The sequence below is a fragment of the Paralichthys olivaceus genome, chromosome 18 (assembly GCF_024713975.1).
Source record: "Paralichthys olivaceus isolate ysfri-2021 chromosome 18, ASM2471397v2, whole genome shotgun sequence".
NCBI lineage: Eukaryota > Metazoa > Chordata > Actinopteri > Pleuronectiformes > Paralichthyidae > Paralichthys > Paralichthys olivaceus.
Genome location: NC_091110.1, coordinates 19,990,816 through 20,007,718, shown reverse-complemented (window position 1 = coordinate 20,007,718; position 16,903 = coordinate 19,990,816). Strand labels below are relative to the sequence as shown.

Below are 16,903 nucleotides of genomic sequence, written 5' to 3'. Positions count from 1 at the left end.
ACTCTTACTAATTGTTATTTTTCCAGTTTATAGGATTTAACGGGACTGAGGGGCCTCACTGGAGGGGGGGGGGGGGGGTCTGAGGAACAAAGAGACTGAGCTGTCGTCAATGTGTAAACTGATCCTGAACCTGTTCAACTGATTAATGATCACTTATTACATATAAACTAAAAATAATAGGATGTTCACAGAGGAGTTTATATTCTGTGGATTTATCAAATCAAAGAGATGAAATCTGATCAGATTCAAGTGTCGATGGACAAACTGAATCTTTTTATTTCCACAGAAACGACTGAGATTAATGAGAAGCAGCAGAATTTAACTGAGACCTTTGAACAAATATCACAGGTTTTATTGTGTCGATGTGGTTTCTACCGTCCAATCACACATCTTGTGATTCACATTTTACACATCAACACACACACACACAGCTCAGCCACATAACGTCTCTATAAAGTCATGTGACCTCACAGTTTCTCTCCTTTACGACCAATGATTTTAAGTGTGTCTGATCCTCAGGTATTTATCCAGAGGGAAGTGAACAGCTGCTCTCTAAGGAAATTGAAGTCGAAACCATGGGACCTGATTTAGTCATTTATTGACTCACGGAAGCTTTTAGCTGAGTCTGTGACGATTAAACAGATGCTAAGTACGTGAAGACTCTCCAGGAAGTGACATCACAGGAAGTGAAAATGAAAACACCGTAGGATCATTTCAGAGGGTCAATCGTCTTACGAGCCGTCGTCTGGGAACCACCGATGTGTGTAGAGACTGTGTGTGTGTGTGTGTGTGTGTGTGTGTGTGTGTGTGTGTGTGTGTGTGTGAGAGATCAGAAATTAGATTATCGTATCATCGTAAAGACAGATGAAGAATCTCTAATGTAATGATAAATTCTAATGATAATGGAGCAGAGAGCACAGAGATGGACTGTTCTAGAGGAAACATCATGGAATTAAATACGTAAACATCGATCCACTGTGTCTCTCTCACACACACACACACACACACACACACACACACACACACACACACACACACACACACACACACACACACACACACACACACACACACACACACACACACACACACACACACACACACACACACACACACTTAAGGTAAATCAAGGCTCAGTTCGACTGAACCTTTTCTACCAGGCAGAGTTTTATTTCAGACTAAATAATTCAGGATTAAACCATGAACAGAGAAATGATTGATAACTGATCTGATCGATTATTGATCAAGATCTGACTGAATAGTGAAGATTTACTGGCGAGAGTTTCGTGCTTATTCTGAACGAGGGACTTTTTTTTTCTATGAGAAATAAAAATATCTGATATTGCACAATAATATTCTACATATTATATAGAACATATATTCTATTCATTTGCAAATGCTTTTAGTTTGAGTCTGAACATAAACAATTATGTGTGTGTGTATGTTTGTGTGTGTGTGTGTGTGTGTGTGTGTGTCAGCGAGACGGAGGAGGTTTACTCAGCTTCTACATTAAGTTGAATCTTCTCTTCATTACTAAAGAACAACAGGAAGTTTTGGGACGGACTCGACTTGGCTCGGCTCCTAATCACTGGCGACTGAGCATTAATGTGGTTCAGACTGTTTAACTCATCCTATGTGAGAGGAATGAGGAAGTTAGAGGCTCAGACTCACATGATAACTGAGGGAGAAGTTTCATTAGTGTCTGTAGGTCAATTCAACATCTGTACAAATGTTTTAACGCGTAAACTGAGTAAAATAGTGTCTGGACATTTTCTGTAGTTAGTGTTTCTCCTGTGAAGCAGCAGCAGGAGGCGGGACATGACGTCTGAACTCCGCTGTGTAAAGATCAGTGTTGTTGTTTACAGCTCGTCCACACGGCGTCGGCCCTCATCACCAAAACATCTGGAACCTCCTCGTCTTTCCAAGTGGACGTCTTCGTCTTCTACGTGTACGTCTCCTCTTCTTCATCCTGAGACATTTGTGTTCTTCAGTTTCACGTCCGTCACGTGTTAGAAACCTCAGAGACACGCCCACTCGCTCACTGACTCAGACATGTTCTCACATACAGAACCTGCAGAACATGTGAGCAACATATGAGGAACATGTCCAGACTTCTGTTAAGGTCTGACAACAGATGGACAGGGGACGCCCACCTCAGCTGCTCGTGGTGACATAACTGCAGAGGCACCGGGGCCTTGGTGAACATGGGAAAGCTGCCATTGTAGCACTGCAGTGAATTGATGGAGGAAACAAGGCCCAGTTTGAGTCTTCAGTTGAGTCTCTATCTGAGCTGACAACTTTCTATTTGTGCTCTAACTTTCCCAGGCAGCGCCCGAGCCATGAAAGGATATTTTCCTGCATTTGAGCTCATAAATCAGAGCGTCAGGGTCGAGGCTTCAGCCGACGCAGCATGTTGACACTGGTTGTGTCCGTCCTCGTCTGTGCAGCGAGAGGAAACCACTGATCACGTCTCTCACATTCACTGTCTAATCGATTACACGAAAGATCCTTCAGATAGTCAGAGAGCGGCCGAGGCGAGAGTTATGATAATTGTTATCGTTTATCAGAGACAATGAAAGTGTCTGAGCTGAAGCTGTTTAACGGCTTCATGGGAAAAGCTCTTGAAAAGACGACTGTGGTTAATTTTTAATCTCAGAGACGCATTTTAACACAGAGTTCATCCTGGAAACATCCAGAGAATCTCTTTGAAAATACAGACTATCATGTTTCTGCAGAGGGAAATAAATCTTTGTTTTAAATCTTTATCACCAGAAAATCTCTTTACACTTCTCTTCCATGTTTTACCATCGGAAATCTGAAGAGGTCAAATATAATAAAGGTATTAAAAAAACCTTTAATAAAGTTAAATAATGTTTTGATGAAATAGATTAAATACATAAAATAAAATAGTTTTATAATGACAATCAATGTGGAACTACAGGTGCTTTTGTTCTGAAGCACACAGGACGTGTTCATAAGGGACAATAACATTTTGCCGTTAGCAGTTAGCAGTTAGCAGTTAGCAGTTAGCAGTTTTCAGAAAATTAAACAGCTACTGATCGACAACGACGTTAAACATGAGGACATACAGTCGCTGTTTGAGCAGGTTCACTTGCAGATGCTAACTTTTAGCTACTTGCTGTTAATAAACTACCTCAGCGTAAATCAAAGCTAAATATTGATTCTGGAATCAGGATGAATTTTAATATCCCAAAAAAAAGATCATCATCATCTTCACTCACGTCCGTTAAAAGAAGCAGCTGCAACTCTGATGGACGACATCTCTTCCATTAACAAAGTTATCAATAATCTCGTGTATTGACGGACGTGTCCAGATAACACGCGAGCTGAGTTTTGGCGCAGACTCGCTCCTCAGGGCCGACGCCGGGGCGTGAACTCTCGTTTCACCCGGCGCTAATGTCCCAAACGCTTCTTATGACCTACTCATGAAGTCGGCCTCCGAGAGTCTATTGATCCGAACGCCACATGATGTGATGCGTCTGTGTCGAATCAGAGGGGGCCCAGAAGAGAAGAGGGTCTTAAGTGCATGGGGGTCTGTACCTCCCTTTACTTTCCTTATGACCAGACGCTCCCGGGGTCAGAGGTCAGAGATCATCGACCCATCCAAGGTCACACCACATTAACATTGCAGCAGAGTTAATTTAATTTCCAGACAACACAGCTTCTACACAAAAATGAAATCCTTTTAAACGGCGGTAGATTTTGAACGGTGGCAGAGGAGAGCTAATCGAATCGACGTCTGATTTAACTGCCAAAGTATTTTCCTCTGCGTATTTAATCAATACTTAAGACTCATAACGGCCCAGGTCAGCGGCGGAGAGATTTCCATAATCAATGGGAAGAGGCTCTGAAGTTCAGCAGGTTATTGTGCTCTCCCTCCCTCTTCATTCTTCATAGAGTTATTTATCGTCAAAGCGTCTGTCACACGGAGGAAATAGAGCAGGATGGCGGCGGATTTCCTCATGGTCAAAGCACTCAGTCTGAGGAACGCCGTACACCTGAGGTCATCGTCTGAGCACCACTGAGCGACTCTCATGTGAACATCTGTTATCACCTTTTTATACAGTCGCCAATCACCTTAATACACCGCTGCCGATCATCTTTGTATACAGACACTGATCACATACAGTCACCGAACGTCTATATATACACATGACGGTTTTTCCTCCACATACAAACTGAATTTTAAAGTAAAGTCCAAACCTTCAGACTCAGTGTGTTTGGTAAACAGAGGGCTTCTTTTCTAAATGTGTGTCGGCAGAGACTAAATTATATCTGATTGGAAGAATATTGTAAAAGGTTCCTTGCTACTCGCCTCTGATCAGGAACAAACCACATCCTCCGTTTCATCCTCCACTTGTTTTCTGCTGATCGCAGCTCGCTACGTTTCATCTTCTCTCACGTTGTTTGATTTTACGAGAGCTTGTAAAACACATTTTGATACCTGGAGCTGTTAACGTGTAAAGAGCCCGGACAGAACAGCCCTGTCACCGGCCTGCCAATAAAAAATGAAAACCCATTTAAGCCAATGGAGGTGCAGCGCCGTGTCTGCGGTCAGTCAATAAACCAAACAACGGGCCGGGCAGGTCGGATCAGGCTGAGGGAGACAACAAGGTCACACAAGAATCTAAACCAAAGCTTCAACACACAAAGAACAATCCAATTTAAATGTCAATACTCAGTTAAAGTTAAAGTTACAATGGTGACCTCTGTCTGACTCACTGTAACTGTGACTCATTATTAGAAAAGGTCAACACTGCAGAGTTGAGAAAAATACGACTGGAACGTTCTATTATATTTTATTTCAGTGTCATCGTTGACCAACACAACCCGAGACTTTTCAAAGTAAAACCAGACCGGCGAGCGTTCACACAAGTCTCTGATTCAGAGGCTGGAAAGCTCCGGAGGCACCGGGCGTATCCATGGCAACAGCTACGCTTTAAGAATGAAACGTGGAAGTCTATGACGTCCGGAGGAGGAGGAGGAGACCAAACACCGAGAGAGAAAACACCACCTCAACCGCCACGTTCAGCGATCCATGTGGAAATCAACATTTCATAGAACTAATATGCGGAGGTTGTGTCTTCTGCCCTCGAGCGGTCAGAGTGTCGCCGCAGGTTTAAACCTCAGAAACAATTAGTTACTATGGCAACAGCTCTACTTTTCTAATGACCTTGTTTCTCGTCACAGAGCTCGAGAAAACGTCTCAGGCTAACATGAGTCAAGTGAAGTCAAACTTACAGTTGTGTTTCAGTCACGTAGAGACGTCTGAGACGACGAGCAGCCGGACCTGACGACATCGTCTGACCTGACGACATCGTCTGACCTCACGGCCTCTAAAAAACACGTTTTCATTTTATTTGTTACTTCACGATCTGCGCGTCTCGTCCCAGTGTGGACGTGCCACTGTCCCCTGGTGCGTTTGAAACCGTGAAGTAGAAAACGACTAATAAAGTTGAATTAGTTGATTAACGGTCGAAACGACTCGACCGCACAGAGAATGGCGTCAAAAGTGAAAGATGGCGGCGTGAGTGTCTTTATTCAGCCTCTGGTCAAAACTCTCAACTGATCCATTCTCTGTGATTATTAACAACCTGCAGATCATCACCGACACATTAATGTCAGTGTCCTCGTTCAGCTGGAGCTCCACAGCTAACAGGCGCTGTGAGAATCAACCGGATGCTAAGCTAATGTGGGTTCAAACCACCAGGACCTTTGTTTAAGTACAGGAGGAAACAAAAAGAGGAGAATCTAACAGCTGAATATCGACACAAACAGATGATCAGTAACCTGTCGATAATAACATGTTCATCTTCATCTAACACAGTTTTAAGAACTCACCTGAGGCTCCGTCATCCCGCGCACTGCGCTGCTAGCATCTTAGCTTAGCACTTAGCATCCCGTTAGCTCAGCGGCTAACAACCTCCGGACTGACGAACCGACTCAAGCACCGCAGGAGCTTCCTCCACCCGCCGCTGAGTCTGCGGCTCCTCCACCGGCTCCTCCACCTGCTCCTTCACCGGAGGACGTGCTGAGCTGACCGGGTCTGACCCGGACCCACCCGGGTCTCTATCCGGGTCAGAGGCCGACATCACCTGCTGCTGAGCCTGAGGAGAGACTGACCAATCAGACACTGAGGTCACAGAGGAATGGTCTCTAACCATGTTTATTAATTATTATAGATGATATTAATACATATTAGTATACATGACAGAAGTAGATGTTAGTATATATGATGGTAATACATATTATTATACATGATAGAAGTAGATGTGAGTATATATGATGGTAATATATATTAGTATACATGATAGAAGATGATGTTAGTATATATGATGGTAATATATATTATTATACATGATAGAAGTAGATGTTAGTATATATGATGGTAATATATATTATTATACATGATAGAAGTAGATGTGAGTATAGATGATATTAATATATATTAGTATACATGATAGAAGTAGATGTGAGTATAGATGATGGTAATATATATTATTATACATGATAGAAGTAGATGTGAGTATAGATGATATTAATATATATTAGTATACATGATAGAAGTAGATGTGAGTATAGATGATGGTAATATATATTATTATACATGATAGAAGTAGATGTGAGTATAGATGATATTAATATATATTAGTATACATGATAGAAGTAGATGTGAGTATATATGATGGTAATATATATTATTATACATGATAGAAGTAGATGTTAGTATATATGATGGTAATATATATTATTATACATGATAGAAGTAGATGTGAGTATATATGATGGTAATATATATTATTATACATGATAGAAGTAGATGTTAGTATATATGATAGTAATATATATTATTATACATGATAGAAGTAGATGTGAGTATATATGATGGTAATATATATTATTATACATGATAGAAGTAGATGTGAGTATATATGATGGTAATATATATTATTATACATGATAGAAGTAGATGTGAGTATATATGATGGTAATATATATTATTATACATGATAGAAGTAGATGTGAGTATATATGATGGTAATACATATTGTCCTTCACCTTTGACTTCACTTAAAGAACCTTTCATGAAAACAGTTTTAAAAAGATCAAACTTGATGGATGCAGATGAAGTGATGAGTTTTCCTTCCACACAAGAACCTGCAGCATGTGGTGAATATGAGAACATGAACCTACAACAGAATCCACCGTTAAGACCTGATAACGTCTCACGATGTTCATCTTTACTTCATTTCTCATCCCTCTGCATTATATTTAATGTTGTTTCAGTCACAGCGAGGAGCTCGTCGACGGTCACATGTGTCATGCGGTCGGCTGTAATGGAGTGACGGACACCCCCACAAACACATTTGGGTAATGCGACGGGTGGGGGGGGGGCACATTGTGTGCATAATTCACCAGCTGCATTTGTCAAAACAGGGATCTGTATGGAGGCTAATGATCCACGTGAAATTAATGACTCCATAAAATAGAAAAATCCTCCGTTCACACAAGCATGACAGGATCCTGTGACTTTGATAAACCGTTAAATGACAGATAATCAGGAGGGAGGGGGCTCATCAGTCCCTGCACCACTGGAGGTGACGTCTCTATGAGCTGCACATCAGGAGGGTGAATCAAAACATGACACTGTCTCTGTTCAATTATTACATATACGTTTTATTCTGTATCAAGTACTGCGAGTGTGTATCTGAGTCTTACACGTGTATTAAATCACCTCACACACACAAATGACTGAACCTTATTAAAGTTAAACTGTTCATTCTTGTCCTTAAACACTTTGACATCATGCCTAATGCTTGAGCGCAGCCTCTTCATGAATTTGACAAACCATCACATCGTTGTTTTTTTTAACTGTGAGATAACTTGGATGTTAACTTATTACCAGCTTTCATTTACCAAGCAGCCAACTCCCACATGTCTGTCTGTAGTCATCCAGCTCAGTTCAGGTGGTGTTAGTTTATTATAAGACATTAATGTGACGCTATGTCAACTCTGTTCAGTCCTGTCTCCATCTCTACTCTGTTTATTTGCATGTTTTAAGTCCAGCATCTTTACATTTCACATTTCATACCGATGCTGGTTAACATGCAAAGAAATAAAATCAAAAAGAAGCCGACACATCACGATGCAGGATATTCATACTGTACTGTATGTTGTCTGACATGTTGTATCACATGTTGTGTCACATGTTGTATCACATGTTGTGTCACATGTTGTGCAGCAGGTGTATTAATGAGTTCAGCTCAGTTCACATCTCATCAGTGAGTGAATCTGTCTCCATTGTTTTAATTTCATTAAAGGCCTAAATGCAGTTTATTACCTTTTTAGTGTCTCAATTTATGAGACTGACACACTCTGTGCTGGCACTGTGTGTGTGTGTGTGTGTGTGTGTGTGCGTGCGCGCTTGTGTGTGTATGTGTGCATGCGTGTGTGTGTGTGTAAATGAATGTATAATCAGGCTTTGATTTTTTAGGTCTGCATCAGACAGCCTGGGCTCCATCTATTACTTGGGTGCCATTGGCTAAGTGTTTGCTCCGCAGCGTGACCCTGCCACTTTATCTGTTGGTTTTATTTTCAGAGTGCATGCTGTCCATATGTTACACTAATAGTTGCTATAATTCTTGTGCAGCAGGGTTCGTGTTTTATTAGTCCTGAGTACGAAGAGAGTGGCGAAGAATGCATTTTAATAAAACCCCTGTAGCAACTGGCTAATGGGCTGACAGAGAGCTATTTGCATAGAGATGAATTACGCGCGGCCGCCTTGACGTGACTTTTAAAATATGATTGAGGAGGTTATTATTGCTGCACTATGATACGTGTTAACAGGTTATTTTAGCGTGGCTAGTGCTAATAAAATTCAGAAGAAAAGACTGGGGTGATGGGGGCAGGGTGTTTCACTGCCAGAGTCACTGACGGTGCTCATTCTGTCATTACTTAGCTCCGCCTCACCTCCCCCTCCCCCACCTCCTTCACCAAGGCCACGACCGACTTCAGCCTCATAATTAATCACAACACTTTGTGTTTTATTCTGAGACACTTAAAGGTTCCAGTCTGCTGCCGGACGCTGGGACAGAAGAAGAATTAGAATCAGTTATTGACTGAATGAGACACACTGTGATTATTATTATTATTATTATTAATAAGACATCTTGTTTTCTTCTCTAACAACAGAGGGACTCACAACATGAAGTCACAATCCTGAACGTCCACCAACACCCGCTGCTGTGAACATGAATCATATCTGACAAGTTTAATATCTGTCAGATGTTTTATTAAAACTGGTTAAAAACACTTAACACCACATTTTATATCCTGTTTAAAAATAAGTTAAGTTTAACTGAGTCAGGTTTGATTTGTAGTTTATTTTAGATTGTAGCTAAGTTGGGTTTTAAGTTAAGTTTAGTTTGATTTGAGTTAAGATTAGTTAAGTTTTAAGTTTGGTTAATATTTTATTAGGTTTGTTTTGCACTTTCAGTTAAGTTACGTAAAGTCAGAGTTTGTTTCACACCTCCAGCTCAGTGTTCAGGTGTGTGTGTGTGTGTGTGTGTGTGTGTGTGTGTGTGTGTGTGTGTGTGTGTGTGTGTGTGTGTGTGTGTGTGTGTGTGTGTGAGTGTGTGAGACTCCAGGTGATGGTGAGCAGCAGTTTACAGCAGACAGAGGAGAGAGGTGAAACATCATTAAAGGAGATTATCTCTGAATAAATACTTGAGCGAGGTGAGGGAGCTGCAGATAACACAGATTATATCTCGTCCATCAGATGATCCGTGTTCAGAGTCACTGTTCACACCTGCTCTGAGGCCTCACGCTCGCTCACCGACTCACACACTCGTCATTAAGCTGCTGAGGACGACACATCAATTAACAGTGACTTTCTTCCAGGACCCAGCGGGCGGCTGATGATTTCACTGAGCGAGCAGCGAGATGCCTCAGGGAGGAATTATCTCGTGTGAGTGAGGTGCAGCTCGTACAATGTTCCCACTCAACCGTGAATGTGTGGTTACAGCGAGGCTGCGCGAGGCCTGTTAGCTTCTCATAATGGAGGATCCCAAGACGCTGCTTATCACAGGCCTGCAGGCGGCTCCAGGAGATAAGACCCCCCCACCTGACACATGTCCTTGTGTGTAATCTCGTGTAGGACATGGTCAACTGAGAGCCGTCAATGGCTCTTTATACACAGCAGCTAACACATCAGTCACACCGGCAAAGATTCAGAGGCAGTCAACAGGTGGCGCTGTGGAGCCGACACGCAGCCAACAGGTGGATTCATTTTCTGTCTCAGTTATCTCTGAGGTAACTGGTTACTGGTAACTGGTTACTGGTAACTGATTACTGGTAAAACAGGTCTGAGGGAGAAGACGACACGAAGAGAGACGACCGAGCGTCAGGAAAACAAGATCATATTTAAATCCCACCTTCACTGTCAAAGAATAACTGAACTGACTAAATAATGAAATAAAGAAATAATTTCATAGATAAATACAGAAATTTTATACAAAACAACACAGAAAATAAAATTAATTTATTAAATTTACCAAAATATTTAATTCAAAGAAATATGAACTAAATTGAATCAAAGTAATATTCCTCATATAAATAATGATAATCAGCTTTACCATCATCAATGATGTCATCAACCTTCAGCAGCATCTGGACATCACACGTGTCCCCCAGGTGTCTGCAGGACGTCAACACTCAGGACATGACTCTTAGTATGAAGTCATGAAACGAACACGTTAAGAGCGTGTGGTGAAGTCACAGATCAAATCGTCTCTTCTTTTAAATCGTGACTTTCTATTAAACATGGTTTTTTGAAGCTTTCATCGTTTTGCTCAGTGAAGCAGCAGCTGAGGATGAAACTGAGCTGATCGTCTTTAATAAGAAGAAACATTCAAGTTGTATAAATAAAACATTTCTGAGCGATTTCACCTTCCAATGAGCCACAGTGTTTTTATGAGGCCCTGGTTTGGGGGCCACTGACCCTCAGGGGCCTCGGGCCTCAGGCCTATGTCTGGAGAACCGGAGCCTGACGGAGGCTGATGTCAGTCGCATATTTCATTCCAGTAAAAGTACAAACACCACAGAGTAGAGATACTCGATTACTCTATTACTGTTACAAGTACAGACCTAAACCTGTGTATTAATATGACATCATCTGTATGTTTGTATGACATCATCTGTGTATAGGTGTGACATCATCTGTTTATTATGACATCATCTGTGTATTAGTTTGATGTCACTTAGTATGACATCATCTCTATGTCAGTATGACGTCACATTATGAAATCATCTGTATATTATTTTGACATCATCTATTTACTAGTATGACATAATATTATGAAGTCACCTGTGGCATCGTCAGTATGTCAGTATAATCTGTAGGTTATTATGACATCATCTAATTTTGAGTGTGACATCATCTGTATGATATGACATCATCTGTATATTTGTATGAACAAGAATTCATTCTTATAGTAAAAATTTCAAAATGGTTGTCGAGCGTCGACAGAACAATGTGACCATCACAATGAGACAGATTCATTCAGGTGACGAGGGTCAAAGGTCAAATCTAATGTGACGTGTTTCAGTTACTGCACAATACACTAATATACATATATAAACATACATATATACATATATAAACATACAAATATATATATATATATATATATACATACACATGTATATTGTTTAAAACGAATGTTGTTTGAAATCCTGATTTAAAGTGAATCTGTTGAAGCTGCAGACTCTGTTTGTGTCACATTGTTATTTACATTGTTAGATTATCATGAACATTATTCTTTTTATTATTATTCATCTTATTCATTTCTGTCTATGTCGGACACGTCATCACTGTCACGTTCATGTTTGAAACTTCGTTCACTCTCATTAAATCAATTACAGCTGATTATTTCATTTATAATGAGTTTGTTGTGAAGCGAAATGAACATGAATGATTTTATAAACTGAAGCTGTGATAATAAGATAGAAACAGCCTCAGATCAAACACTGATTTAAATAATCAATAATTAATAATCAGCATCAGATTTTATTCTCATGTTCCTGAAGTCGGTTTAATACATTTTTAAAAATCTAATCTAACTTTCTTCTGTCAGATTCTGGATTTTTCCAAAAGAATCTGAATTTTTTAAAGGAATGTTTGTTTTTTACATTTTACATTTTTATGATTTATATTTTTATATTTCAGATTTTATACAAGAGAAATGTTTTTATTTCTGACTGATTAAAAAACTGTTACTGAGGTTTAATCACAGCGTCTTTAACAGAACCGTCTGAGCCCAGACATGTCCACGTTATAATACTACTAGTACTACAACTAGTAATGATAATAATAATCATAGTAATCATCATAGTAATACAAATATAAATAGTAAGTAGGATGTGTTCATCAAACTGAAAAACGTCCACATTTCAATAAAGAAAATTATTTTGACATTTACACGAGAAAACGTATGAATATTAACACCTATTATTATTATTATTATTGTTATTATTATTATTATTGTCACTGCACTCATTATGTAATTATCATTAGAATCCTGGGGATTATTAAAAGTCGTCCCGTGGTGGTGACCGGGGACAGGCAGCAGCCTGTGGCCGACAGAGAGCGTCCTGCGGCGGCTTCTTCTCCACAAACACCGCGGAGAGGAAACCAACTGAAATCCTCTTTTATCGTTTCATCGCGTTTGACTGTTTTTAACGAATTTAACTTTAAACTCACATTAATAATAAAAACACGCTCAGTCACGATCACTGATCAGGTTCTGATCAACTCATTATTGTTGCTTCACAAAATAAAACATTTCGTTTCAAAGATTCAAACAAAACATGAGTGAAGTTCAATAATCAATCATCAGTAATAAATAATAAATCAATTAAGGGTCGAGTTTCTCTGTTCAATTCAAACAAAGATCATAACAATAATATAATTGTAATCGTAATAATAATAATAATAATAGTAATCATAATAATAGTAATAATAATGATAATAATAACAACAATAATAATAACAATTATAATAATAATAATTGTAATAATAATAATAATAATAATAATGATGATAATAATAATAATGATAATGATAACAATAATAATAACAATTATAATAGTAATAATAGTAATAATAATAATAATAGTAATAATAATAATAATAATAATAATAATAATAATAATAGTGCGCTGTGCAGCAGAATAAAAGTGTGTAAGTATAAGTATGGATCATGTCGATGACGTGTTGTTCATCGTTGTGAATGAATCGATGATCGAAGTTGTTTTGATTCAGATTCACGTGAAAACAATCGATCAAACGTTTGAGTTTTTATTAAATAAAAGTGCATCACATTCACCTGCTGATGAACACATAAATAAAAAACGTGTAGATTCAGTCTCTGTACAGGTGTGTGTATGTGTGTGCGTGTGTATGTGTGTGCGTGCGTGTGTGTGTGTGTGTATGTGTGTGTGTGTGTGTGTGTGTGTGTGTGTGTGTGTGTGTGTTTCCGTCAGATACAAAAACTGATGAAGTTTTTTTCTTTTCTGTACAAAAACAGTTTTTAACATAAATTATTCACAGCGGATCTTTTCCTCTTCGTTACTCTGGTATTTACAACTGAGTCCTCACACGCACGCACACACACAGGTGCGTGTCCGTGCGCGCCACCGACAGATCCCCGCATCAGTTAGGAGCTGTCGTTCTCGGAGGTGTGCACGAGCAGCGCGGGCCCGGGCTTGTGCTTGTTGAGCAGCTGTGTGATCTTCTCGTCGTCAGAGTTCGGATCCAGAGGTTTGTTGTAGTCGTCGTCCTCCTCCTCGTTGTCCGAAGTGCCCTTGAGCCTCTCTGTCTCCGAGTCCTGCTTCTTCTTCGCGGTGGCCATCTCTGCCGCGTGCTTCTTCCTCCATTTGGTCCTCCGGTTCTGAAACCACACCTGACACGCACGCACACACACACACACACAGTGTAAACCCTCGTGCAGGAGCTCAGACTGAAGAACTGAACAAATCATGAGAATGAAAACTTTTGAAGCAGCAGCAGAGAAACTGAGACAAACACCGAAGCTCGTGTCACGTTCATAAAAAGGCCAAAATGAATAAACGTGTGAACAAACTGAGCGAAAGTTTGAGATAATAATTAATGACACGATCTTCAGTCACGTGTGGTTCTCCTGTTTTTCCTCCTTTGTTTATTTCGGTCTGTTCTTGTCGTTTTTCTCATTTTTCGTTTGTTCAGTTTTCAATGAATTCAGTTTATTTCCTCAGGACAAATAAATTCCCCTCGTGGGTTTGTTCTCTTCGTTTTGGTTCGTTCAGTATTTCATTGTTTTTCAGTTTGTAGATTTCGTTCAGTTGCTTTTTATTCTATTTATCTGGTTTGTATTTTCTGGCGTGTTGGTTTTCCTCTGTGTTTCTGCAGAGCTCCGTGAATTATCTTCACCTGCCTCCAGGTTGTTTTCATTCTGTATTTAAATCAAATATAATGTACATTGGCCCAACGAGTAGATCAGTGTGTTTCTCTGTATTCATCATATAAATACTCAGTATTCATCCTGTATTTATCATATAACTACTGTATATTTATTCTGAATTTATCATATAAATACTCTGTATTTATCTTAGAACTGCTCTGAATTTATTCTGAATTTATCATATAAATACTTCTGTCTTTATTCTGAATTTATCATATAAATACTTCTGTCTTTATTCTGAATTTATCATATAAATACTTCTGTCTTTATTCTGTATTTATCATATAAATACTATATATTTATTCTGTATTCATCATATAAATACTCAGTATTTATTCTATTTATGATATAAATACTTCTGTCTTTATTCTGTATTTATCATATACATACTTCTGTCTTTATTCTGTATTCACCATATAAATACTCAGTATTCATCCTGTATTTATCATATACATACTTCCGTATTTTCTTGTATATTTATTATAATATTCATATAGTACATAGTCCTGGTTCTTGGTCATTTCCAAGAATATACAGAGAAAATATAAGTAAATACACAGATTCTGGATCTGTGTATTTACTTGTATTTTTGTATTCTGGTATTTATATACACGTGTTATATATATATATGATATTTATGATATATATGATATATATGATGGATGCTGTGTACCTTGACTTGGCTCTCGGTCATTCCCAGGGAATACGCCAGCCTGGCTCTCTCGGGTCCCGCCAGATATTTGGTTTGTTCGAAAGTTTTTTCCAGAGCAAAGATCTGTTGTCCGGAGAACGTGGGTCTGGTGTGTTTCCTCTTTCCGTCTTTATCCAGTAAAACTGAGTTCTGATCTGAAACGGGAGAAAATGAAAAGACACATGAATCAGCTCCATCACTTCGGCCTCCTCTTTTATATTTATCTCTTTTCTCCACTTTGCGGCGGATCCTCAAACTTACGCGGCGAACACGCGAACCGCGCGTCCCTCCAGTGCGGACTCTGCATGACTCCGGGCCAGAAGATGGGCGTCCGGCCCGGCAGCTCCGCCAGGGGCTTCGGGTACCGGGTCACCGCCACCGCGGCGGCGCTGGGGCTGAAGTAAAGTCCGGGGGGCGGCGGCGGACTGAGGCTGCTGAACCGGGGCAGACCCGACAGGATCCCCGCCGAGGAGGAGGCGGCGGCGGCCACGGCCAACGCGGCCCCGGCGGGCCGGTTCAGGATGTCGTTAATTCCGTGAGGGGTCGCGGAGGAGCACAGGTGCGGGGAGCCGAGCCCCGAGGACAGACCCGTGGAGCTCTTGATCCCCGGGGAGGACACGGCCATGCCGCCCGGGTTGGGGGAGGTGGTGGCCGGTGAGGTAGAGGAGTTGGGGCCGGTGGAGGACAGCGGGTAGGCCGGGTACAGCGGGGTCTTCATCTCGGTCATGCTGTGCAGAGCAGCCAGAGGGGGGGTGCTGAGGAGGAAGGCGCTCTGTCGGGACCCGTCCATCGGACCCACCGCTAACATTCCCTCCTCTCTGCGGGCTCCTGGAGCTCTGCAGCGGGACTCTGTGGAGGCTCAGGCCCCTGCGGTCCTCACTCTGTCCGGGTGGAACTACACTGAGAGCCGCTCCTCTCCGGACATACCAGGTTCACGGTGCAGACTATTACCTGGAAGAGAAGCCACAGCGAGTCAGAGCAGATCCACGTCCAGAGCAAAACCAGGACCGAGAACTGATGCTCTCTGTGCGGAGTCAGAGAGACACTGAGGCCGGAGGCTGAGCTGCTCACACCTTCATCACACTCACCAGAGTCATCACACTCATCACACCTTCATCACACTCACCAGAGTCATCACACTCATCACACCTTCATCACACTCACCAGAGTCATCACACTCATCACACCTTCATCACACTCACCAGAGTCATCACACTCATCACACCTTCATCACACTCACCAGAGGCTCACCAGAGTCATCACACTCACCAGAGGCTCACCAGAGTCATCACACCTTCATCACACTCACCAGAGACTCACCAGAGTTATCAGATCTTCATCACACTCACCAGAGGCTCACCAGAGTCATCACACCTTCATCACACTCACCAGAGACTCACCAGAGGCTCACCAGATTCACCAGAGTTATCAGATCTTCATCACACTCACCAGAGTCACCAGCATCACCCTCCTCACACCTTCATCAGAGTCATCGCACACTCATCGGATCCACCAGAGTCACCAGAGTCATCAGACTCATCAGTCCCAAAGTTTCACTGGACTCACTCAGAGGGGCGGGGCAGAGGTGGCATGGGGGGGGGGTGTTCTGTCCTGATTGGCTGACCTGGCAGTGACGTAGAGGCCGGGGTGGAGAGAGTCTCCTGATTGGACAAACATCTGACTGTGATGTTTG

General features: G+C 41.1%; 1 protein-coding gene across 2 annotated transcripts; it reads right to left on the bottom strand.

Annotated features, from left to right (window-relative positions):
* Positions 1–13,364: 13,364 nt before the first annotated feature.
* Positions 13,365–16,767, bottom strand: nkx6.1 (NK6 homeobox 1). 2 transcript variants are annotated; one of them, XM_020105069.2, is made up of 4 exons: positions 16,660–16,767; positions 15,472–16,161; positions 15,193–15,365; positions 13,365–13,982 (listed from the first exon to the last, which is right to left on the bottom strand). In XM_020105069.2, exons 2-4 carry the CDS (start codon positions 16,016–16,018, stop codon positions 13,737–13,739), a joined length of 966 nt encoding a protein of 321 aa, XP_019960628.1. In that variant the 5' UTR covers positions 16,019–16,161; positions 16,660–16,767; the 3' UTR covers positions 13,365–13,736. The 2 variants fall into 2 exon arrangements, with proteins under 2 accessions (XP_019960628.1, XP_019960627.1); XM_020105068.2 differs by lacking the exon at positions 16,660–16,767 and having other exon boundaries at positions 15,472–16,324.
* Between the last annotated feature and the right edge of the window lie 136 nt (positions 16,768–16,903).